The following is a 25,455-nucleotide window of genomic DNA, read 5'->3' as shown; positions in this document are numbered from 1 at the left end:
CTTGACCCCCACCAGTCAGGCTTCAAGGCAGGCCATTCCACAGAGACTGCTCTCCTTGCTGTCCCAAAGAAACTCCTCTCTCTCCTCTGTCCTCATACTTCTGGACCTCTCTGCTGCATTTGACACAGTCAACCACCAGATCCTTATTTCCTCCCTTCAGGAACTTGGTGTCTCGGGCTCTGCTCTTTCCCTTCTCTCGTCCTACCTCGATGGCCGCACCTACCGGGTAACCTAGCGAGGATATGTGTCGGAACCATGTCCTCTTACTACAGGAGTTCCTCAGGGTTCCTTTCCTGGGTCCCCTTCTCTTCTCGCTCTACACCAACTCTCTCGGCGCTGTCATTTGCTCGCATGGCTTCTCTTACCACAGCTATGCCGATGACACCCAAATAATTCTCTCCTTCCCTCCCTCGGACACCCAGGTGGCGGCACGGATCTCTGCCTGTCTGACTGATCTCTCAGTGGATCCGCCCACCATCTGAAAATCAACCCCGACAAGACTGAACTACTTCTCTTTCCCGGAAAAGACTCTCCGACCCAGGACCTGACGGTCAACTTTGGCAACTCCGTGCTAACGCCCACTTTAACTGCTAGGAACCTCGGTGTCACACTTGACAGCCAACTCTCCCTGACTCCCAACATCACTGCGACAACACGATCCTGTAGATACACACTCTACAACATCAGGAGAATACGTCCCCTTCTCACGTAGAAGGCTGCCCAGGTACTGATTCAGGCTCTTGTCATTTCACGCCTGGACTACTGCAACTCTCTCCTGCAGGTCTCCCTGCTACCGCCATTCGACCTTTGCAGCTCGACTGCTGCCCGCATCCAGTTCAAAACATTGGTGCTCACATACCATGCTGTGAATGGATCAGGTCCAGCTTACGTCCAGGACATGGTCAAACCCTACATCCCGACCCGCACTCTCCGCTCTGCATCTGCTAAACTGCTCGTCCCTCCCTCATTGAGAGCAAAACGCTTGGCTAGATCACGACTCTTTGCTGTCCTTGCTCCGAAATGGTGGAACGAGCTCTCTGAAGACACCAGGACCGCAGAGAGCCTTCACATCTTCCGCCGCAAACTAAAGACACACCTCTTCAGACTCTACCTTGACGAAAAGACTAACAAATTGTAGCACTTATATTGTACTTATAACGCCACTCATCTATAGCAAATTGTAAATTGGCTTGTTTGAGGAAATTGCACTTTCTTGTTTCTTGTTCTTCTGAGTGTGTACCCCTATGGTTGAATGCACTTATTGTAAGTCGCTTAAACCGTCAGCTAAATGACATGTAATGTAATGTAATATTATATTTTATATTATATTTAAAAATTTAAAATAAAGTGTACCAACGAAAAGAAAGTGACATGGGAGAGTGACGCGTGCAAAGTGACCGGTGAAATGTCAGAGTCAGTCAGTGGGGAACCGGGCTCTGTTGATGACCTGAAGGCACCATCATCGTCTTTGGCAGGTTGAATTTCTTCAGCTGCCTCAGGAAGAACAACCTCTGCTGAGCCTGTATGAAAACACAAATTATTCGTAAGTATGCAGTGTCATAAATACATCTCTGTACAGGGTGGGGATTTCAACATGCGGCATTTCTTGATGTATATTTGTAAAGGGACATCTTGTACCTATTTAGAACATTATTCTATTTTTTAGGACATAACATAATTATTCATATTATGTATGTGGTGTCATAACTACATCTCTGACGTTTATAACAAACCAAACCATTTAGAAAACGGTTGAAAATTGAGCATGTTATGGTTATTTAAAAAGTACATGTATCACTACCAACACAATGTTATGGGTGAGCGAGCTGACCGACCCAAGATGGCCGCTATGTGCGGACGTTTGACTCCGTTGGCCGGCAACGCGGACGAGACATCTAGCCTTTATATATAATATCTATGACCCCGCCCCCCCCACTCTCCCATCTCGTGCACCACACGTTGTGTGGTTGCTGTCAACGTTGTACGACGCTTAATACTTCAATGCAACAGTGGATGCATTAAAGATACAATTAAATATAATACCGACATTCAGTTTTCAAGCAGAGGGCCGCCGCTTTTTGGGGAGAAAGCGTGACAATACAACGTTTGATTTGCAACTAGGTCACGTGACTATCAACTTTCCATCAGCTCAAAAAAAGAAAATGGCGGACTGTCGGTCTACTATCTGTGAAAAACACAATATTTCAGCATTTCGATGGCATTTCTAGCGAGAAGTATGCGATATTTTCATAATCCTCTATCAGAGAATGTAGAAGGCCTTCCGTTTATTAGTTTTTAGTGACGTAGTTGCAAGGCAATGTAAATAAATGGGTCAAAATAAAACGTAGTATTGTCACGATTTGGGGGAGAAAGCGTGAGGACCATCACGTTGGTCCGTGTACGTTTTGATAGTTACCGTAAAAAACAGAAAACAAAAACACTCGTTTTCTCGTTTTTCGTTTTAAATCCAAAACGGTAAAACGGAAGTGGACAGTCGTTTTCTCGTTTTTCGTTTAGAACCAAAAAACGAGACAAACTCACAACTTTTTACTCCGTTAATCCCTTTTAGGGTTTTGGCCATACAACTAAAATACGAAGGCGCTAAACCGGAAGTACGTAGATTTTCATAGTAACGCAATGGAACGTTTGTATGCTAGAAATCCGTATGCGATGCCAGCGGTTACCAGGGTAACATTAGAATAACAGTTAATTAATCGATATAAATAAATAATCCTGGTCCGATGGGATGTGTGTCAGCAAAAGTAACACACTCGTTGCTCTTGGCTCTAATATTTATTTCCCACGCATGTGTTGCTTCAGTTCAATGAGACGCAGAGTAAACGTGTTCACATCTCCACCAGTAGGTGGCAGAATACGTGTATTTTAACCATAGATTTTATTATATTTAACTGTGTTTAAGTTATGTATCTGTTAATTCCGAGGCATTTATTGCTGTTTTGTTTCATGTGATTTTTAGGGTTCATTCGCAACCATTGTTGTATTCATCTTGTTTTATTTATTTCATGGAAGAGGGTTTATTAAGCAATAAGTAATGACAGTTTATAAACAGGGACGTTTGTTTTCATTAATTCTGGTTTATTTGTCACATTCGAAATCGAACGGTTAGGCCCAATAGGTCAAAGGGCCCTGATGATAGGAAATAATGTTGGTCAAATGCTGTGGTATAAAGAAAATTACTTGTATGGCTTTATGGCATTCAGACATATTGAATATAGAATATTTTACATTTTTCTCACTAGACAAGAACAATAAAAAAAATGAATTAATTCATCATTGCCTCCATGTTACCTTTCACGTCCCACCGTCAGGCTGGAATTGGGTTGGGAACCATTGCAACAGACTAGCTGCTCTTTAGCATGTTGGACACACCAGCATGACACTGTTACAGAAAATGTATTTCCCGCCAAATAACACTGGTCTACTGAAGCCTGTTTTGGGAGGAGGGTGTTTTAAAACTGTGAAAACTGTGACCGTGAACTGAGATAAACATGTCCCTCAATATGTAGATAAGATTGCTGTTTGATGACACTGGAATCTAATTTAGTAGAAGAAAGAAATGTTTGGACAGGTTGTCTCCAGTGGCACAACAACTGAGCACAACATGCAGCAGGGAAACATGGTGGTCATGGCATCATTTCACATTCTATATTTGACCTATTTACAAGAAAGAGATAAATATAACAAGTGCTGACAATGCCTTCTTGTAACACCAATCAATCATTTGAGTCCATCTAGAAAAATTGTGGCAATTTATTGACGCCACTGTCCAGCAGTATAATAACATCTGTAAAGCACATTCCATCTCTGGCAACAACAAGTGCTCAGGATCAGGAAGCTGCAAAGTGTGAGGCTGGTGTTAGTGAGTTAGTGTTGTTACCACTCTGCAGCTACTGATGCATCCGGCTTCGCTGGCTCAGTAACTACTACTACTCTTCCTTAAAATAAGAATTGAATGTTTAACAATAACATTCTCTTGGGAAAAAAATGTCTTGGTGCAATCGAGAAGCTGCCCTAAAATCTGTCTTTGAGGTGGAACTAACATGGACACAATCAGTGATAACTTAAGGCTTCTTTTTTTCAAAATTGTAAGAAATCTGACGGCAATAAAACGTAAAAGTAATTTTCTTTGGAACACAGACCAACATTAGATCTTCTCATCCTTTGACCTCTTCGGTTTACATTCAGGATTGAAGTGGGACAAATAACGATTATATACGAAGGAACCAAAAGTACAGCATTAAATACATCTTTAATAACCTAAATGAATAACTTAAACACAGTTAAATATAATTAAATCGTATTTGGGTAAGGAGGTGGGAAGAGGTCAGGTTCGCACCGTAACTGCCAAGGTAGTGGCTATTACCCGGTTTCTTGCCCCTGCTACTCGGCGTGAATTGCGCAGGTTCTTAGGCATGACTGGGTATTATCGAACCTTTTGCAGGAATTTCTCCTCTGTCGTAGCCCCACTGACCTAATTACTCAGTCCTTCTGTATCATTTAAGTGGACTGATGAGTGTCAGTCAGCTTAGGTCTTTTTAGAAAGACCTATTATGCACTTCTCCGGTTCTGTCTGCCCCTGATTTTGAAAAAACATTTAAGTTAGAGGTGGATGCCAGTTCTGTGGGTGCAGGTGCTGTACTGTTGCAGGAACATGATGGAGTGGATCGCCCAGTTTGCTACTACTCTAAAAAATTCAACAGTTGCCAGTCCCGTTACTCTACCATAGAACAGGAGACTCTGGCGCTGTTATTTGCATTACATTTTTTTAAAGTTTATGTTGCCTCCAATGTGTTGCCTGTTGTGGTATATACTGACCACAATCCTTTAGTTTTTTTGGGCCAACCACAACCAACGTCTCATGCGTTGGTTATACAAAGTTATAATTTAGAGATACGACACATAAAGGGGTCAGAAAATGTGGTTGCTGATGCTCTGTCTCGTGTTTGAATGGACCACCTCTGTCCTCTCCTTTTCCGCCTGCTGACCCACCTCTGTCCCCTTCTTTTTGACTTGCTTACTTTCTGTCAAAAGTGCTGAACTCACGGTCAACAACGAGACCTGGCAGCAGTTGGAACAGAACATAAACTGCAGAAGACCCAGAGGGATTCTCTGGCTGCTTTTAAAAAGAGCCAAGAGGATACCCACCACGAGATGGTCACAAGCAGTCGTTTCACTGGGTTCTGCCTGATCTCTAAGATGTGACAGGAAAATCAGATCCTTATCACCAGGATCCAGGATTTGGAGGATGACAAAACAGTCCTTGAGAACATCTGCCTCGACTTAAAAAAAAAGAAAAGAGGCATTTTTGGGAGACGGATGCAAGACCGGCAGACGGAGATGGACAAAATGAGGCGCAAGATGCAGGACGCAGAGACAAAGAAATAGGAGACAGAAGAGAATAAAAAGGAAACCATCCAGGACGTCAACATCAACGTGCCTGAGACTGGACACCAGTAAGAACCCCTTCCTTCATCTACCACTCCATCCTACCTCATCCATCTGCCCCTGCTCCCCTTCCACCCACGCTTCACAGCGCTCAAGACCCCCCCCCCCCCCCTCCCACACACACACCCGCACCGCCCCCTTCAAAGCGCTCAAGACCCCCCCCAAACACACACCGTTGATTTTCCCTCCATCTATGGGTTTCCCACATAAAAAATCTGCTCCTATCAACATCTGGAGGATACCATCACCAAAGAAGAATGTGATAACATGGGCCACCCCATCATCTGTGGGTTCCCCTGTGGGTTTTCCCCCCTTCTTGGGTTTCCCACATAAAAAAAAAGAATCTCCTCCGTGAATCGCCACCTTAACATGGTGGAGGAGTTTGAGTGGCTCAGTGATCTATGTTGTCTGTGGCCCCTTGTAGGGTGAATAACAGGTCTCAGGGGAGAGTCCAGACTAAGAGCGATTCAAAAACCCTGATGCTTAGCTTAGTCACCTGGCCCAGTCAGGAAGACTGGACAGGCTGTGCCGTTCCCAGGTGGCCTCATCTCCCTGGGGGCTCCGGCCAGCTGGCTGGTACTACCCGACCCCGGCCCTAATCAACCAGACATGAGTGTCATCGCCGTAAAGCAATTGCATCGGGTATATATATATATATATATATATATATATATATATATATATATATATTACATTTGCCTGAGCACCTCTCTTTCACATTTAAAACTGGCTAATATTTATTGTATATGTATGAAAAACAACAGGTCCTTTCTCTGACTACTTTGGTAGTTGGGCCCAAAACAGCCTCTTCCATAATAGCTGTTTTCCAGAAAATTCTAAGGGGAAACATAAACCACCAATCATTTTTCTAATAGCTGGGGGGAAGCCTTTTACTTCTTGGTGATTCCGCATTAAGGCTGGCGGGTCCGTGCAGGTACCTTTTGATAGTCACTTTTACGGAAAAAGGGACTATCAAAACATACACACACCCATCAGTATTGTATTCCTTATTGGAGCATCTGAATTGCACAATGAATGGTAAATCTACAATAGAGGACAAAAGGCCAAAACAACAGTTGCATTGCACTGAAAATCCCCTCATTTAGTGATGCAGGTCCATTCAAAAGCATGGAATAGTAAACTGGGGAGTCTGAAAAAAAACATTTGAATGAATGAACTACCTGAAATATTTTCTCATTTATTAATAACGTCACCTACTGTGTCTGATTCAGGAAGAGAAAATAAGAAAGCCGTTATGTTGCTGCCCATAAATGATACCCGTTTCATTTGAACCTGAAAGTTTACAGTAACATGGTGAGCGCCAATATAGTTTCATATTCCATGGTCATTGACACCACATGAAACCACCCCCCTCCACTGTGACTATCACACGCATACAGTCAGTGCATCCCTCCACTACTCCCTTCATTCGTACTCTTTCCACCATCTTTTCCACTGCAGGCCTCATGTCCTTCTAGAATAGATCTAGGGTAATGGTTCTCAACGTACTTTTAGTGATCTACCTATATATCTAAGAAATATATACTGCTCTAGAGGAACAAGGAGTGTGTCACGTATGTTGTTGTTTTGGGAGTTTCACGGTACCATGTATTCTCTATTTAAAGATTACCCCTTCCCTTTTTATCTGTAAAGTAATTTCACATCATCTCAATGGCACATCCTTCACACACTGCACGGGATACTTGTGTACTGTATGTGCAGATGGACCATACTCCAAGCCCCACCCAAAACATACTTTCTTCTTGAGTCAGGGCTACGTGACTCCTCAGCAGGTGCACCACCCTTTCCTCTCTTCGTGTCCCTGGGCGACCCAGCGCCACATTCTAGCGCTGCGCCGGTGCCAGCAGCAAGCAAATTAGACACCGGCACCCCTGCCTGATATGTACTTCTCTGTCCCACATCCATTATTTTTAGCTGGGATGCAAGCTAGACTTAATATGGGAAAAGAGTGCCTGATATTTTCCGCCAGCTCTAAATCCATCATACTGATATTTCTTTAGCTAAGCACCCCCCCCCCCCCCCCCCCCACACACACACACACATACACACACACATACATACACTCATCCGATCAATCACAATCTTTTTATTCCACCTCTTTTTGCCTCTCTCTCCACCTCCATCCCCATCTTCTTCTGTTGTCAGTGGATATGTGTGGAAAAAGAGCAGGTTGGTCCTCGTCTCCTCACTCCACCCACTGTTAGGTCTGAAAACACACACACACACACACACACACACACACACACACATACACAAGAAGCTGTCACCCCAGTAACCCCAGTGGCCCCCACCTCATTTGTCCCGATTACAGACCACGTAGACATATACTTGCACCTATGTCAAACTTAGCCCAACCTCTCTTGCACCCGGTGCCCCACTGCCAGTTACCCATGTGAGGTTTTCAATAAGGTGGATGCAAGAGTCGGTCTTGCTCTCTTCTGGGTGACGCGGATTGGAAGGGGTTCTCTATACTTTTACCAAACTATTCCGTTTTTTCTTCTGGCGTCTACTTTTTCTTTTTAAAACTGTAAATACATCTTCATATATCCTAAAGAGGAGCCATGAAGTGGACCTGGGTGCTTGTGACAGTCTTGCTGTCCTTTGGGGGGCTATCACGCTGCAAAGAAAGCTTGGACTTCCCAGAGTACGATGGCAAGGACCGAGTGCACGACCTCAACGCCAAGAACTATAAGTCTGTGATGAAGAAGTACGATGTCATGGTGGTGTACTACCATGACCATCCCGGATCCAGCCGCGTCGCCCAGAGACAGTTTGAGATTGAGGAGTTGACCCTTGAGGTGGGTTGAGTTGGGGACCATGGGGTAGCATGAGATAGCTTACTGATGGGAAAGCTGTGTAACCACTGATGGATTCATAGAACAGCGCACACAAAAACCCTACACAAACTCAAAGAGTTTGATTGGAAGTTGTAATAGAGTTTGGTTTCACAATCTAGTTAAGTTTAATGTACTTGCATAGCTTTTGAATAAACCCATGTGAGGAACAGATAGCTGCTGGTAGAGGAATTAAGCAGGAACATATAAAAATAGATTGTTATTCATCAGACATATAATTAACATGTGTGGTTTCCAAAATGAGAATATAATTTCTGATGGACGTCTTTTTATAAAGGATTTGAAATGTATTGAATGTGAAATTGAGCACAGGGGTGCGTTACGGGAAAGTGATGCTGCAAGGTGTAAAATTCCTTCGCTGACTTCAGAAAACCTGAATAGTGAAGTCCCAAAAATGTGTCACAAGCCTGCTGTGTGTGGTCAGTGTCGTCCACCCGAGGCAAAGGGCTGAGCTGTGGATATGTGTGTGTGTGTGTGTGTGAGAGAGAGAGTGGATGTACATAACCCACCTCCATCAGTATACTCAAGGCCTTCTGTCAGCATGGATACTCAGCAGTGTAATGACATTCCTCACAGGGAGATTACATCATCATACAGCGAGCTTTCAGTATCAGCTCACAAACGCATTAAGCCACAACTGACATGGGTGGGTCCTCATATTACTTGAATATATGATATACTGCAAAAGTCGTATTCGCGTTTCTTATCCGTCTTGTCCACACATTTTAGATCAGACCAAAAACAGACCTACACAGAATTGATATTGTTTATTTATTGTTTATGAACTAATTTCCACAGTGAGAGGGCAAAGTTTTTTAAAAAGTGTTAGCGATGTCAGAATTTTGGAATCAATTAACTCAATCAAGTGGCTACTGTATTTTAAGGCACATGCCATGGCCACTGCAGAGTGTATAATAAAGGGTGCTTCCTTGTGCACTTTTTGCATTGTTATGTTTCCAGAGAGCGTCTCCTCTCTTTTTAGGATCAGCCTGCAAAACAGACACAATAATAGGTGGCAAAACATGAATGCACACTGCTCCCCTTGGCATATCCCATCCCATGGGCAGCCTGCGGTGTTTCTGTTTCTGTCTTAGGGATCGACCTCAGGGCTGCAGGCCAGCACTGGAGCTTCTGGCTCCAGTAGTGCACCCTCAGCTCTGTGCTGTGATTGACACTTGAAGTACTGTACTTGTCAGCGGATCACGGTACTCATACCATCACCCCCACTTCGCCAAAATAGTCCCTAAGCTGGTGTGGCTCGTCCTGCTATATTTATCCCGATCTGCTTTTGTGGTGGAATGATCTCCCCGAAGGCGTATGTATGTGTTTGCTAATGAAGGGAGTGGGTGTTCTGTGTGTGTTGATGCTTAATCATTTAATTATTTCACTGTGTTAGTAAATTACCCCCATTTACGTGAAAACAGATTATACAAATTGCATGTATTGAAGGACATCAAGAAGGTATGACGATTTATATGGGAAAATATGTTGAGGTCCAAGCAAACTGGAAATTAAATGTTATCATGCGGTGTTCATGTGTTATATACAAACTTTCCACTGCTACTGTATATATTATTTATCTATACAGTATATATATATATATATATATAAACATCTCAGTGACCAGGTACAAGATGGCACTGTTTAAGAAATACATAATTGAAGCAGCATTGAGTATTTTGCATGCAAAACGTTGATCCAGCTGTGACATCCCATTCAAGATATTATGAATATTAAGTTTATTAAATAAGGCAGATTACAGCTCAACAACAACATTTTATACTTGGAGGACAAGTATATATGAAGCAATACATGTGTCAGTTGATCCTTTGAATTTGTTTATTTTGTATAAATTAAAATCCACATAAACAATCTAGAATGTTTGTATGTAAAAACACATACGTATCTGTAGCGTTCCTCTCACTTGTGTTACTATAATATATTAGTTTTATCAAATGTTTAGACGGGAAAATAAAAATACCCTGTGTTTTTTCAAATATTTTTATTGATTGAACAATGTATCTACAACTGTTTCAGTTGATATTATGAAGACTTACTCACCACAATCAATTGCCCTTTAAAGGTTTTTTTTTAACCTACTTCAATGCCAAAAGAGTGTGGTTTGCAACAAAATATGTATTGCAGTGCAAAAAAATTAAGTCACAATATTTTAGGTGTAAACACTTCTGCACTAAGGATATACTCATATGTTTTAATTCACCTAATTCATTGAAGCTACAAACTCACTAACTAATGCTTCACAATGCCGAACCCATCTGCAATCAAAAGAACAGCAGAAATGATCTGCGCAACAACCTGCAGGATAATCTGGTTAGTCGGACTATTTATGCCGAAAGCAGCTGCTCGAAATCTCAGACACCCGTGTGTGTGCTTTTTACCATCCAAACACACTGACACCGCCCTCAAACCACTTTCTCGATGCAGTCGGTCTGTGAACGAGTTGCTGCCATTGGGAGAACCAGCTGTCAGTCATGAGGTTCAAGTTTCATACAGATTTAGAAAGTGCATGAGCAGCACTCTGAAAAGCAGGCTTTTATGGTAATGAAACTATTGAGTGAGACCACTTTGTGAAAACGGTATAAATGTTCACGAGATACTGCGCACTCATGCAGGCCCCATTCCCATGTTTTTTAGGTGTTTACTACACTGATATATCACGTCCTCAGTTGTATGACAGTGTCTTTGTTTTACAGCTTGCAGCCCAGGTCCTGGATGAGTTTGATGATGAAGACATCGGAGTCGGCGTCATTGATGCAAAGCTCGACAAAGTTGTTGCAAAGAAATTAGGTATATAATATAACTTACTACAAAACGACACCGCCAACTCAGACACTTCTCGTTGTCAACCTATAAATCCATTATGTCTAAGAATAAAACTTGTGGAGAGGATGAGGCCAAACTGCCAGCATATGTGACCTTTCCTCTGGCTTCTTCTCTTTTTCCCCAGGCCTTGAAGAGTCCGACAGTATCTTCATCTTCACAGACGATGAAGTGATAGAATATGATGGCGAGCTCGCAGCAGACACTATTGTGGAGTTCATCTATGATGTTCGTGAGGATATAATCTCCCAGTTAATAGCCTGCTTTATTTTTAGAAAGAAAATACCAGTTTGCTAACTTTTAAGATGACACACAGAATCTGACTCTGGGTTATCTGCCCCCCCCCTCCCCCGATCCTCTACAACCCTCCTTTTCCTTCATAGGTTCTTGATGACCCTGTGGAATTTATTGACAATAGTAGGGAACTGAAAGGCTTTGAAAACATCGAAGAGGACATCAAACTGGTGGGCTACTTTAAGAGTCACAAGTCAGAACGTAAGAATCTGTACTGTGATGGCATGATAACCTGTTTGAATTTGTTTTTCTTACAGTTGCTTTTCAAAATAATTGCTCATGATTGCACACCAAGCAAGTGCAACACAGGCCAGGATTCAGATTGATTGGTTTAACTTTGAGCAGCAGACTGCTTTGATATTTAAAGGGAGTGTCAAGTGACTAGGAGCCACATTAATGACGAGTGCAACAAGTCTACATTCTTAGATATTTCATACAGGAGCTGATCTACTGAAACAACTTGATGAATGCCTTCAATTTCAGATTTTGAGGCTTTTGCCGATGCTGCTGAAGAGTTCCATCCTCACATCAAGTTCTTTGCCACATTTAGTCCCAAGGTGAGTAATAAAAACTACTATCTTCCGTTTAACATTCAATAAACCTTTGTTTGCTTTTAAAAAGGTTTTCACAAAGAATCAACACACCGAAAACAGGAAACGCAAAACATAATTTTAATCCAAGAAATTCATGATTTATTTTTGCTATTAATCATTAAGATGGTCTCTGATTGTAACCCTTCTATGTTACAGGTTGCCAAGGCTCTGGAGATGAAGCTCAACGAGGTGGACTTCTATGAACCCTTCATTGATGATCCAGTTGTGATCCCAGGAAAACCTTACTCTGAAGACGAGCTGGTGAAATTCATTGAAGATAATGACAGGTACCTTCTATTAATGCTATGCTACAATGATACCATGAGGTGAGAGCTCAAACGACCATAATGAAAAATAAACGCCCCAAAACTTGTTCCTCTGTGATTTTTAAGACCGACCCTGAGGAAGCTGCAGCCACACAACATGTATGAGATCTGGGTAAGAACAAAGTAGCCCAAAGGTCTGTTTTTGTTCAGCTATTCTATGAAGATGGTTTGACAAGATTTCAACGCTCAAAACATCATGAAATTCCCCGTCTTTATCATTGACAATTAACTCCAGTGGGTTGAGTTTGTCTTTATTGCTTCTGCAGGATGACGATTCTGAAGGTGAACATATCATTGCTTTTGCAGAGGAGTCCGATCCAGGTAAAGGAACCCTGAAGGAATTGTACACATTACTGAATAAACACCACAAGACTCCTGCAGTAGTTTAGTTGTATATTTCCTCTTTTGTGCTCTACATTCCTTAGATGGTTTTGAGTTCCTGGAGATCCTGAAGGAAGTTGCTGAAGATAACACAGACAACCCTGACCTCAGCATTGTCTGGATTGACCCCGACGACTTCCCTCTGGTAAGAATACAAGACAGTACAATAACGCAAGCTTAAACACATATTCTTCACAAATGTCACCTTAAATTGACTGACTGATGACAGCTAAATTATTCCAATGATTTTTTTTCTCCCTTTTTGCCCTACAGCTTCTGCCCCACTGGGAGAAAATCTTTGGAATTGACTTGTCTTTCCCACAGATTGGTGTTGTCGATACTGGTGATGTACGTCATATTTTGGTACTTTTTATTTGATTGCCGGAGAATTTGTGTATTTTTTTGCAGTCTGTTGCATTGGTCAGGTTGGTAATTTGATCAATGACAAATTTTTTCGGTAATTTAGAACAATCTCAGTGGCCTTGTTTTGCAGAGGACCTTGTGCAAAATACCGTAAAGGTAATAAGACAAAGATAGACTGGAGTAATGTCCACCTGAGCAGAGATTGAAGTTGCTCTCCCTCTTTGTGCGTTGTATTAGGTCACGCATGCATGTGAGTGTACCTGTGTGTGTGGAATCCACAGGCCGGCTACTCGCCAGCCAGCTAATGCTGTTAGCACTGTTAGCTTCCAGCAAGCAGCAGCTCCACAGCCACAGATATGCTCTGAATTTGGAATTCATCACTATTACACCAATTTGTGTTTGATTACATTATCCCAAAATAACTGACATACTGGAAATATGTTTCTTTGATTCCGAGACGCTGGATAAAACTTTATATATTCTCTGAAGCTCCCGAACACGTCAATCTGGCCCAATATACAATCCAATACATGTGTCAATCCACACTGTAGCTAAATTTACACTTTGCAACTTTCATATGCGTCTGGTGCAAACATTGCTCTATAGAGCTACTCGTCAAAAACACCGCAAGTCACCCTCAAGGCTTTGCCGTCCTCAGGGAAGCTCCAGCTTCTTCTTCTTCTTCATCTTCTTCTTCTTCTCTCTACAGGCTGACAGCGTCTGGATGGACATGGGCGATGGCGATGACATGCCTTCTGTAGACGAGCTGGAGGACTGGATTGAGGATGCTCTGTCAGGTGAAATCGATCCTGACGAGGATGATGATGATGACGACGACGACGACGACGATGATGACGATGATGACAACGACGATGATGACGATGATGATGACGACGATGACGACGATGACGACGATGATGATGACGACGATGACGACGACGACGATGACGACGACGACGATGACGACGACGATGATGACGACGATGATGACGACGATGATGATGACGACGATGATGACGATGATGACGATGACGACGATGATGATGATGACGACGATGATGATTATTAAATCATTAACACATCCTTTACTCTTTAAGTCTGACCAATGCAGTTTCAAGAGTCAACATCATTAAGTCAAATCATCTCCTTTTGTAACTAGTTCTCGTGTTGAACTCATCAGTCCGTTTTGATATCACATCTCATTCTCTCCCTGCATCTCATCTGAACAATATTCAACTACTTTTTAGCCATCGCTCCATTGTTTTACCAAATCCTCCATGTAACAAAGTACAAAGTAAAGATCTATCTTCATTTTCACCTGTAACACTGTCCAGTAAAATAAAAAATGATAATATTTCAAAACCTCGCCAACTACTACTAATTTTTATATTGTTATCAATTTTTTATTTAAAAAAGCACCGGAGGGGTTACAATGTTGTATGCGTTGTGTCTGAGTCCGTCTGTGGATTCTGTTGCAGTCTGAATGTGTTTCCTCTGTTCATTTATTCTTGTTTACCGTAGCCAAACAACTGAAGTCAGACCCGAGGTGCTGGCAGGCTTTTCTGAAGGGTCTTAAGTACGACCACCTTACTCTGTGAAATCAATGTAATGCTGTACATTGAAAGTGCTGTACATCATATGGATGTTTTCTACAATGATGAAATATGACAACAGCCATATTCTATTTTTGTAACAAGAGGATTTTAACTGTAAAGTCTTAAATAAATCACAGCTTGGACAGGAACCCCATTATCATGTTGTTTTTTGAAGGCATGTGCATGTTTGTGAATTATAAAAAAATACAAATTGATATATATATATATATATATATATATGATTTAAATTGTTCCGTGGGATTCCTGATGTTTTTAGAATGCCTCAACAACAAACTTGTTATTGGTCACTGATGTCCGTGCAGAGGTGAACCACCAATACCGTGTCAAATAACCTTCAACTGTAGCTATACACTGTAGGCATCGTTAGATACATTTTTCCTAATGGTAGTTACTTAGTATGCAACGCATTTCAAGTTTGGTGCTCTTTCTATGGCAAACTTCTAAAGCAGCATAAATCTGTAATAGCTCCATTTTAACCTGGTAAATGGCAAATACAACACTATCGAACAGAATTAATTTTAAAGGATAAGTGTTCACATACACTGCACCAGAAACAGCATGGTGTAAATGTTGCAATGTTACCTCCACAAATTATATAGTTTGATGATTTTCAAAAAATATTTAGATGGATCAACAAATGCAGCTGATTAGGGCTGCAACTAACGATTATTTTGATAATCGATAAATCGGTCGATTATTTCTTCGATTAATCGATGAATCAGATTTTAAAAAAACGGCATTAAAAAGCTAAAACAGAACCTCAAATTCGTCAGAACTAGTTCTCTATACTACACTCACAAACACACCCTCATGTTCACTTGAAGCATATTCATTACATTATTACCATCATTGTAGTGCGAGTTAAGTAAATGCATACAGCTAAAAAACAACCAAGTGCTATGAGATGAATTCAAAATGGCATTTGTAAATAAATGCATTAGAGGCTTCTTAGTTGATTTAATGGATCACCATGTGTCTCCCTTTACAGGCATAACATCAACTACCGTATAACACACAGTATACGCGCAAGCGCACTGGACTACCATTTATGACAGCATTAAAAAGTACAACACACACAAATATATTTGTCAACAATAACCGATATGGGACAAAGCACAAAATATCAGACAACACATTGAAAAATGAATGGTCCAAAAGAGGCGAGTAAATAAAAACGTGTCTTAGTCTTGCTAACTGCTTTACTGCTGTTATTAGGGAGCTAACGCCAGCTTGATCAGCTGGATGACGAGTAAACAGGAGGCTTGTTACGTCCCTCACGTCAAAACGGGACAACGTGGACCGGGACCCCCCACGCTCGCACACCTGAGACGACTAGAAGAACAGACGTCTCTCCCTGCGTCATGTGACTCACAACAACTGCCGGCTGCTCTTTCCTCTACGTCGGCTCGGCGCCTTTATTTTAATTTTTGCTCCGCGCGCATCTCCGCAACTCATTGAGTGACGTAATAATCGCGCGACACAGCGAATCGATAATGAAATTCGTTGCCAACGCTTTTAATAATCGATTTTAATCGATTTAATCGATTCGTTGTTGCAGCCCTACAGCTGATATGCATGACTTGAGACAGGACAGAACAGTGTATGAAGGTGCTCATCTTTGACACAACCCACCCCCTTCAGTACGTGGCGCGCATGCGCCAACTAGAGACACGCCTCCTCGTTCTACAAGCCATGTGGTTGCCGATGATCAATAAAGACGTCTGCTGATTCCAGCCCTCCTGGTTTACTTTTTTAGCGTACCAACTCTGACTTTCAGCCATTGCCAACATGTCGGCGGGCGTCCAGGCGCAGGTGGAGCTCGTGCTAGGCGCGCTGGTCAAAGCTGCCACGGTGGAGTTAATCAAACTGTTCGAGAGCGGGTACCGAGCGCCGCCGGATGCGGGCCGCACCGAGGACAAAGGGCGACATGCCGCCCCGGGTGGGTTATCCACCGGGACCACAACACGCAGCATCGGTGTGCAAGTGGACAAGGACATGAATCCGCTCTTTGAGCTTTGCGGTGGGTGTCTTTTGAGCTTTTAACTCGCGTGACTTGTGTACGTCCCCGGGTCGGGCTGCAGGAACAGATGCACGAGGGGACAATTGCATCTTAAATTACAAATCGTCGTCCTTTCGCATGCAGCTCGGTAGACGTCGGGCTTCATGCATGTTCAGGTGTTGCATCGGCTTTGTTCGTGTGAAACTGTTGCGCTCAACTCCTGTGGGGCGGTCCTCATTCCTCCTCGTGGAGTGTAAAGGAATGTATGGGTGCCTCTGTTTAACCTCTCCTCTCCTCCACAGCCCCCCCTTTCCTTTCAGATGAGAATTTATACGGGAAGTGCAGTGTGAAGCTGGTGGAGGGGAGTGTCTTCGGAACAGAAATCCTCCTGGCTGAGGATGATGGCCAAGTTGACCCCGGGGCGTTGTTGCCTTTGGAAGAACAGGTTCGTGTGGATTTATAGGGGTTGTTAACTTGTGCCATGGGGACCCTCCCCATTCACCAGTAGGGTGAAACGGAGCATTCAAGTGTTTGTCACTGTTGGTACAGCAGCGTCTCTTGTCTTATTTGTTTTTGAGATGTTTCTTCTTCTAACAGGTCTCGGCGGAGACGGTAGATATGGTGAAGTTAAGTGAGCTTAAAACGGAGTCTCCAGATGATCCTCAAACAGACTTAATTTTGCATGGTAAGCAAAAAGCCCAGTGACAGTCGACGGGCGGTTACAAGATGCTGACAAACAAATTATGCACACCAATTTATTTATTTGTTTTTCCTCTGAAGCACTTGTATTCCTGAGCACAGATGAAGCCGGTAGTACAACCAAGAAACCAATCTGCATTACAATGAGCTATTAGACTTATTATATTTTACAACAGGAGTGTGAGAAAAGTCTTGCTAGAAACAAGCTTCTTTTCCTAAAATGTTTTAATGCTTGTTTGATGGATTGATGCAAATCATCAGAATAATATATTTGTTATATATATATATTATAAATATCTAACGTAGTAGTTAATGATGATAGCAAACTTAAGCAATAATACTCATCTACCTTTCTACATTTCACTAACAAGTAACCACATCTCCACCACAGACTAATTAACGTGAAGCCAAACTGCTGCAGCTTGCATTAAAGTGTGCCGTTGCATTTAAAGTTTTGCTTTCATTTAGTTTTTTTTCATGGACTGAAACCAGGTAGATAGAAACAAGTTACAAGACGGGATACAATAAAGACATCGCTGGTTGGTGTGCTAGACATTTCACCATACCTCAACTCATTCAAAAGCTGTTAACAGATAGACAAAGCCAGAAAGGATTCATATTCTGTCTCAAATGAACTCCTTGTATGCACTCAGTTTACAGCTAAACAAGACGCTTTCTGCAGAGCAGTGTTAATTTTGTCAACGAAAACAATGACAATTTTTTTTCATTAACTAACCTTTTTTCCATGACTAAGACGCGATCTTAAAAAATAAAAACTATGACTAAATCTATTCTAATTTTCGTTAACGAGACGGGACGAGACTGTCGGCCAGCAGAGATCCACGCGGAACTTTCTGCTCTGTTCTCTGGCGACGGCAGGCAGCGTTTCCTCAGCTGGATGAGCCAGACGTTACAGGCTTCTCCAAACACGTCTAACATTATAAAGTAATTGCAGGTTCTGAAGCCAAGAAAATAATGTATTGCACCGATTGTAGGACGTTAAGGGGTCTCTTTTGTTGGGACAGTGGAAACAATTTCAGTTTCCGGTGGCCGTGTCAAAAGCATTGCAAGTAAACTGACAAAGACCACAAAGTGTTGCGTTTAGGTCCCTAGTCCTCATGAAGTTGTTACACCTTTGCCAATTTGTTAAATTGCCTTGCAAATAAATGCTTTGCCATTTGTTAAAATCCAAATCCTTTCATGCAATGATTTTTCACATGTCATTTATATTAGCTCACACAAACACTCAAACCAATTTGTTCTTGGCCCGGCTCCTCCGTCACATTTTACAACCCATTGTGGCCCGCGAGTCAAAAAATTTGCCGACCCCCGCTATAGACCTGTCCTAGAAGGGACATCTAATGGACAACCAAGTACTGCAAGCTAGACTATTATGCAGTTGTAGACACAACACAGGGGATCCCTGGGCCTGAGAAGGGAAGAAAAGGAGTTTAATATAGCTATTAAATGTGACTAAAACTAATTACATTTTAGTCTAGTTTTCGTCGACTAAAACTAATATGCATTTTTCGTCTGAAGACTAAGACTAAATCAAAAGTAGCTGCCAAAATTAACACTGCTGCAGAGAAGAATACTTCTGAAGGGGAATGAGAAAAAGATGGTGGGAATGTATAAAACAACAAAAAATGCATCTTGATTTCTTTCTGCCTCTGCAGAGACATGGACGCTAAGTGCAGAGCAAAGCTCTCCGGCTAAACAGAAGCCCCTCGTGATCATACCAGATACTTTCAATATCATTACTGGGGAGACGGTTAAGTTTGTTTGCCCGTTGATCCTCAAGTCAGAGTCTCAGGCCCCGAAACCTGACATTTCAGAGACGCCCGTTAAAGCAGAGCCTCAGCAGGTCTGTGTCAGCACCGCCAAGGGCACCGCCTACAGTCCGTCCCCCACTGACGGAGCGGTGACCCCGGCCCCAGTGGAGGTTTGGGAACGGACCCACACGCCAAAGGAGACTGAGCACAACCTCCACGTGAAACTGAAACGTACTTCTCCCAACCACGAGCTGACGCGTCCCTGCGCCGTACAGCTGGTGGACGTGCTTGCTGCGCCCGAATCGGAGGCGAGGCTTCAGGGCGCCTCCGCTGACGGTCACGACGCTAACCACAAAACGGGTTGGCCTCTGCCCAAAGACCTCCGCCGGCACCACAGCTTCCACAACGGCCACCGCATCTGCTGCTTCACCCCTTGCGAAAACGGCGTTTGGCGGCTTCAGAAGGCCGTCTCCCACGCCGGAGGCGGATACCCGTGCGGCGTCTGCGGGAAGACATTCAAGCGGCGGAAGATTCTCCGGCGGCACGAGCGCTTCCACACCGGAGAGAAGCCGTACCCGTGCTCTCGGTGCTCAAAGTCGTTTGCGCTGAGGAAGAGCCTGCGCCGCCACCTGAGGTTCCACACGGGGCAGAGGCCGTACACCTGCACGCATTGCAGTAAAAGCTTCCGCCTGCGAGAGAATCTGAAGGCGCATTTGAGGTTTCACACGGGGGAGAAGCCTTTCAGCTGTGCAATCTGTGGCAAGAAGTTCAGGATCCTAAAGAATCTGGAGAAACACAACCTGACCCAGTGTGGGTTCTTTGTTCCTTCGTTCAGGACGATCGCTGGCTTGTAGCAGTGGAATCACAGCCGCCAGTGGGTGGTTGTGTTGGCCGCACAACTCTCTAGCTCATTCTTTTAAGCTAAGGAAAAGACTGTGGTTGATTCCAGTAAAACCTTATTCTAATGATGTTAATGAACAATGATAGAAAGAAGTCTTATGCTACTGATGGTTTGAGAATCTTCTTTCTTGCCCTGTTTTTGCCTTTGTGGTTGTGTACCAATGTTTTTGGAACAGAGTGAAAGGGTTGTACAACTACTTGACCTTTCTTAGCATTAGGCCTTCTCAGAAACAAATGATCACTACAGAAGATTCCTTCCACAGCAGATGAACTACTGAGTGCTCAGGCACGGGATCGGACCTGCCAACACTAGTTTATTGGTTATACTTGTGTGTACTTTGGTATTTTTTTTATTCTTTTATTTACATCCATGTATCTTATCAAAGTGTTTGGTTTTCCTGCTGTGATTACTGAATGTCCCTAGGCTTCTTTCCTTCTATAACATTAATGTCAAAGAAACAAGTGCCCGTAATGTTAAAACCCCTGAGAGTAACAAGTACATGTGGCCAAACAAATGCTATATCACATTCCCTTTTTTATTAAAAAGAAAATCATCTACATTTCACTATTCCTGATGATGTCGCCGATAATTTTCCAACGGTTATTTTACTAGATAACTGTTTCTCGTGTATTAAAGAAATACATTTTTGTGGTACATAACTTGGTTATTTTGTTTCTTCAACGTACTACAATCAGCAGGGAGGAAGGATACGAATTTCTAACAAAGCGGTAAAAGCACACTTGAACTAACCAATGCCTTATTTAATGTCAAGATTGCATGTAAGTTTAATCTGTTATCACTAGTTAAAAACATACGTCAATATGCAATATGTTATTTTATTTAATGGACTAATGTAATATGGTGTTTCTACAACATATTCAGATATGTTAGGTAGTATAAAATATAAATAATGCAGAAAATAAATACTGATGCAAAGAGTCCTGCATTTACAACATTACTTGTGATGTTCAAAAGTAAAAATCTATTCATCCAGAATGTCTCCTTACACCTGTTAAAGATGATTTCTACTACTTTACGTTCTGCCCGGATGCCTCAGTCTGAATATATTGGAATTTGTTATGTGAATTTTTAAAATGAACAAAATTATAAATCTGCTTTTAAAATTACCACTATAATATAACTGTAATAAGTTCGTTCTGCCATATGAACAATCATTTAGTTCATATTATTTAACCAATGTTAAGAAATACATTTTCATGATTTTTTCTGATCTTTGATGATATATTGTGCGGTTTCTGACATCAGGGTACACAAACAGGAAGGGAAAAATTAATGTGGAGTAAGTCCAGTCAGGGAACTCCGGGTGACAAGGAAATATGATGATTGATGCAGGATTTAATACATACTACATACCTTTCACATATCTTTGACTTGATGTTTATATTTTGAATTTACGGCACGGAAAAACACGCTGAATAAGTTATTAGCCAATGTTTTTTTTTTTATGGTTGCTTGAAGACCCTTTAACGTTAGTAGAAATGACACCGTTACCATTATTATTTTGAGTGGACGTCAGCAGGTCATGTTTCAACTTTTTCACCGCAGGCCAAATTCCTCTCGCTGTCGACCAACTTTAAGCCCCGCCCACCCGGAAGTACGCATACAAACTCAGCAACGCTTTCGATTTTGCAATGTGTGCACGAGTGACAGCAGTTTAGTTACTTGGAGGTCGTTAACTGTCCCCCAGCATTCACTTTGAAACGGATTCCCTCCCGTTATCTCGTGACGAGTGTCGTGAGTTATGCAGAACAAACGAGACAGAAGTGTTGACGCCATCAGGTGAGCGCTGGACAAGCTCTGCGATTGACTCCGTCCCGACTGTTCCTTTGCTGCTCAGTGGCACTAAAAAAAGGAGAAGAGGGATTAAGAATGGAGGATATGGAGGATGCGGAGAAAACGAAGCTGGAGGAGCTGCTCATGTGCCCGGTGTGCCAGGACGTCTTTAAGGATCCCCGGCAGCTGCCCTGTGGACACAGCATGTGTTTGGCCTGTCTGCAGACCCTCATGGATCACTCTTCAGATGTTCCCTTCCGCTGTCCAGACTGCAGGACTCATTTTGGACCGATCGTTGGGGTGCATAGGAGCTTCGCACTGGCCAACATCGTGGAGGACTTCAGGATGAACATGAGGAGGAGGGTATCAAATATAATCACCTTTTTCAACCACAATCTCTTTAATCATAACATACAGAACTGTTGACCATGGTCTGACAGCCCTTTTCCATCTGATTTTTGTTGTGTGTGAGCAGGAAGAGCAGACAAAACGTGTGTACTGTGACTGCTGCCCGGAGAAGAAAACTCTGGCCATCAAAACGTGTCTGAAGTGTGAGGTGTCGCTGTGTAAAGAGCACGTCAAGGACCACCAGGAGCTGCCCGTGTACACGGGGCACCCCTTGGTGAGCCCTCTAGGTGACCTCCTGGAGAGGAAATGCCCAGAGCATGAGGACCAGGTGCTAAGGTACTTCTGCAACAGCTCGAGGCGCTACCTCTGCAACATTTGCTCCCTGGAGAGCAAGCAGCACAACCTGGCCACTGAGGCCTCTTTTGTGTTGCGGAGACAGCTGACTGTGAGTTTTGAATAACACACTTCTATGTACAAAAACAAAATGTCAATAGTAAAACGTGTTAGATTCCCAAAGGAAGTTTTGTGATCGCAACAGAGTGGGATTACCCGCACTGATTTTGTATGTGCCTGTTGCTGCATCTTTGTGGAGAATCAGGTTTTGGCAGATTTTCTGGTTGCTGAGAACCTGAAATGTTTGAAATAGTTAAATAATGATACTGTGCAGAATAGGATGATTTCTTTTGGCTACTTAAGGGAAAATGAAAAAGCCAACTAAATGTTTAAGGGTTTAAAGGTGAGCTGTATGTACGCAACAGGAGTACATGGACCAACGCTTTGACGCGCTTAAGGAGCAAATCGGAGAATCCTTTGAGTCTGTAAAAAAACTGCAGGAAGACCTCAAACATGAAGTAAGCTTTGTTCATTTGATCTGAGTTTTCTAAATGATTTAAAAAAAGGGATTTCCGTTTATCCATCTAATGTGTACTTTCTTCCTTACAGAAACAGACAGTGAAACCGGTCGCGTCGTCCCTCAACAACGTCACAGTGATTCTTCTCGGCCTGTGGGTCATTGTGTTGTTTTATGGTAAGTTAACTCCCAGCTGTGGTATTGAGTGCATCCCGTGTGAAAATGCACTCCATGTTGTATCTTTTGTTTGCTATCAGCTTACCACTACTCTGTGGAAGTCCAGACGCTCACCGAAATGCTCGATGCCCAGACGAACCGCGTGCATCACATTCACTCCGCCATCGTGGGTAAGGAAGGCCTCGCACACCCACTGCTGCCTACTTCCATGACAACAAGCCAAATCAGAGAACGTCTTCAGTCTTTGTGTATTGTGTTTAGCACATATTAATTTCCATATACATGACATTTGTTAAGGGGTATGTGTATTTGGGTGTTAAAGGAATAGGTCAACATTATGGGAAAGTTAGTCAAAAAAACAATTGGCTACCCCCTGCAAGTGAGTAGCTTAGCTTAGCATGAAGGCTGTTAGGGGGAAAGTCTGGTTCTGTCCAAAGGTAACACAACCCACCCTCCACAACTGTTAAATATCTGAAATGAACATGTTGTTGATTCCAATGCTTTCAGTTTTAATGTTTTGGTAAGCCAAGCCGACCAGCTGCTGGATCTAGCTCCATATTTACAATATTGTTCACTACATGAGAGTAGCATGGTCCCTTCCTTACATTTAGCAAGATTGCATGCAAGTGAAATGTTTGATTCCTAGAAATGTCAAACTATTACTATCCTTTTAAATAGGCTAATGGTTATTCATATGTGAGAAAATCTCCATCTGCGTAACTCATAAATGAATCAATGCATGAGTTGAATTTAACTGCTGTCTGATCAGATTCTCCACTTACAGGGAAAACTAGACCAACATGGTTAATCTTTTATTTTTTTCCATCCCTACATAGAACTCTTGATGAATCATCCAGTAATGAGCCACAGACCTGCAGGGACAGAAGAGCAAGCTACAAGATATGATCTTGTGAAACTTTGGAATGAAAACCTTAGTTAAGGGCATTCCACAGGGAACTACGCTTTGTGTTTGAGTAAACTGACGAGTCTGATTGGGAGGCTGTCAGAACATGGGCTTGTTGTGACTGTGGGATGCTGGCGAGGGAGAAAGTCAGACCATGCGGGTTTTTACAGCCACAATCATGTCCTAATTAGCATATTACCTGTTATCATTGTTCTACTGTCCTGGTTTCAGATCGTCGTTCCCTCAATAGTTAAGGCTAAAGTCTGTTTGGTTTCTTGCAGAGCAAGAAGCCTGCAGAACAAAAATACAATTATTATTTTCCATCACTATTCAAGTTTCACGTTCCTTTTCTTCACAAAAGGAAACATGAACATGTTTCCTTTTCATAACTTGATTTGAGGAAACACGTGAGAGAATTCCAAAGAATGATCAAACTCCTGGAGGTGCTAACATTGTCAAAGTATCTCTAAAATCTGTCATATATCTATCATCGGATAAAAACAATGATTCTGTGCATAGGGTGATTGTTATGCTGCCCACAGGCTGAAATTTGAGGGCTATGTAGCTTTTGCAGAACAAGTGACAATTACAGAATGTGTCAAAAGTAAAATACATGTGGTGGGAAAAAAATGTAATTGTAGCTGCTGTTGAGCCTTTGTGAACTGAAATAAAGAATACCAATTACTCCACATTCTCATCCCCATCACATTTAATATCTTCTTTCGATGCAGCGTGGAAAGAAACATTTAGTGTCTTATCCGGCCTCTGCAGGCATCTGCTGTGACGTTATCACACCCATGGCAGCCAGAAGGGTCATCTGTGTATGTGGCTGGCCATCATACACTTTCCATCTCCATGCTGAGAAAAATTCCTCAATGGGGTTAAGGAATGTGGAGCAGGGTGGGAGAAACGCCATCCGCATCCTGTTGTGGCTCGCAAACCACTGCCTGATTATGTTCGAGCCTTGGAAACTGACATTGGCCCAACCCATTACATACGTTGGCAATTCATCTCCAATCTGACCCCTCTCCTGTTCAGGGATGAGATCACTGTAGAGTGTAGAAAGGCTCTGTATTGTATGGCCCATAACGTGTGCACAGGTGTGGCTCTTATCCCCTCAGGAACACGCACATGTCCTCGGCCTCTTCTGTTTTGCCTCCCAACTCCTCCGCCACGCAGCCTCACTCTTCTTCTTCCTGGCGGTTGACTTGTCCCATTCCTTGTTCTTCCATTGTCAGATATTGTAACACTGTTT

General features: G+C 42.6%; 3 protein-coding genes across 3 annotated transcripts; all 3 read left to right on the top strand.

The window, feature by feature from the left end:
• The first annotated feature begins 7,766 nt into the window (after window positions 1-7,766).
• Window positions 7,767-14,884, top strand: casq1a (calsequestrin 1a). Its single transcript, XM_040172147.2, has 11 exons — window positions 7,767-8,285; window positions 11,057-11,150; window positions 11,311-11,411; window positions 11,567-11,678; window positions 11,961-12,034; window positions 12,227-12,357; window positions 12,463-12,508; window positions 12,663-12,717; window positions 12,822-12,922; window positions 13,051-13,125; window positions 13,850-14,884. The coding sequence occupies exons 1-11, from the start codon at window positions 8,049-8,051 to the stop codon at window positions 14,207-14,209; spliced, it is 1,386 nt and encodes a 461-aa protein (XP_040028081.2). The 5' UTR covers window positions 7,767-8,048; the 3' UTR covers window positions 14,210-14,884.
• Window positions 14,885-16,054: 1,170 nt separating this feature from the next.
• LOC120814343 (uncharacterized) lies at window positions 16,055-21,065 on the top strand. Its single transcript, XM_040169712.2, has 4 exons — window positions 16,055-16,776; window positions 17,058-17,200; window positions 17,353-17,440; window positions 19,131-21,065. The coding sequence occupies exons 1-4, from the start codon at window positions 16,545-16,547 to the stop codon at window positions 20,078-20,080; spliced, it is 1,413 nt and encodes a 470-aa protein (XP_040025646.2). The 5' UTR covers window positions 16,055-16,544; the 3' UTR covers window positions 20,081-21,065.
• Window positions 21,066-22,017: 952 nt separating this feature from the next.
• LOC120814358 (E3 ubiquitin/ISG15 ligase TRIM25) lies at window positions 22,018-24,889 on the top strand. The gene is made up of 6 exons (XM_040169719.2): window positions 22,018-22,284; window positions 22,397-22,714; window positions 23,028-23,120; window positions 23,212-23,296; window positions 23,377-23,466; window positions 24,133-24,889. Exons 1-6 carry the CDS (start codon window positions 22,018-22,020, stop codon window positions 24,234-24,236), a joined length of 957 nt encoding a protein of 318 aa, XP_040025653.2. The 3' UTR covers window positions 24,237-24,889.
• Window positions 24,890-25,455: the final 566 nt, after the last annotated feature.

The sequence above is a fragment of the Gasterosteus aculeatus genome, chromosome 3, assembly GCF_964276395.1.
Source record: "Gasterosteus aculeatus chromosome 3, fGasAcu3.hap1.1, whole genome shotgun sequence".
NCBI lineage: Eukaryota > Metazoa > Chordata > Actinopteri > Perciformes > Gasterosteidae > Gasterosteus > Gasterosteus aculeatus.
Note: the sequence above shows the minus strand (reverse complement) of the source record. Positions and strands in the feature narration are given on the sequence as shown.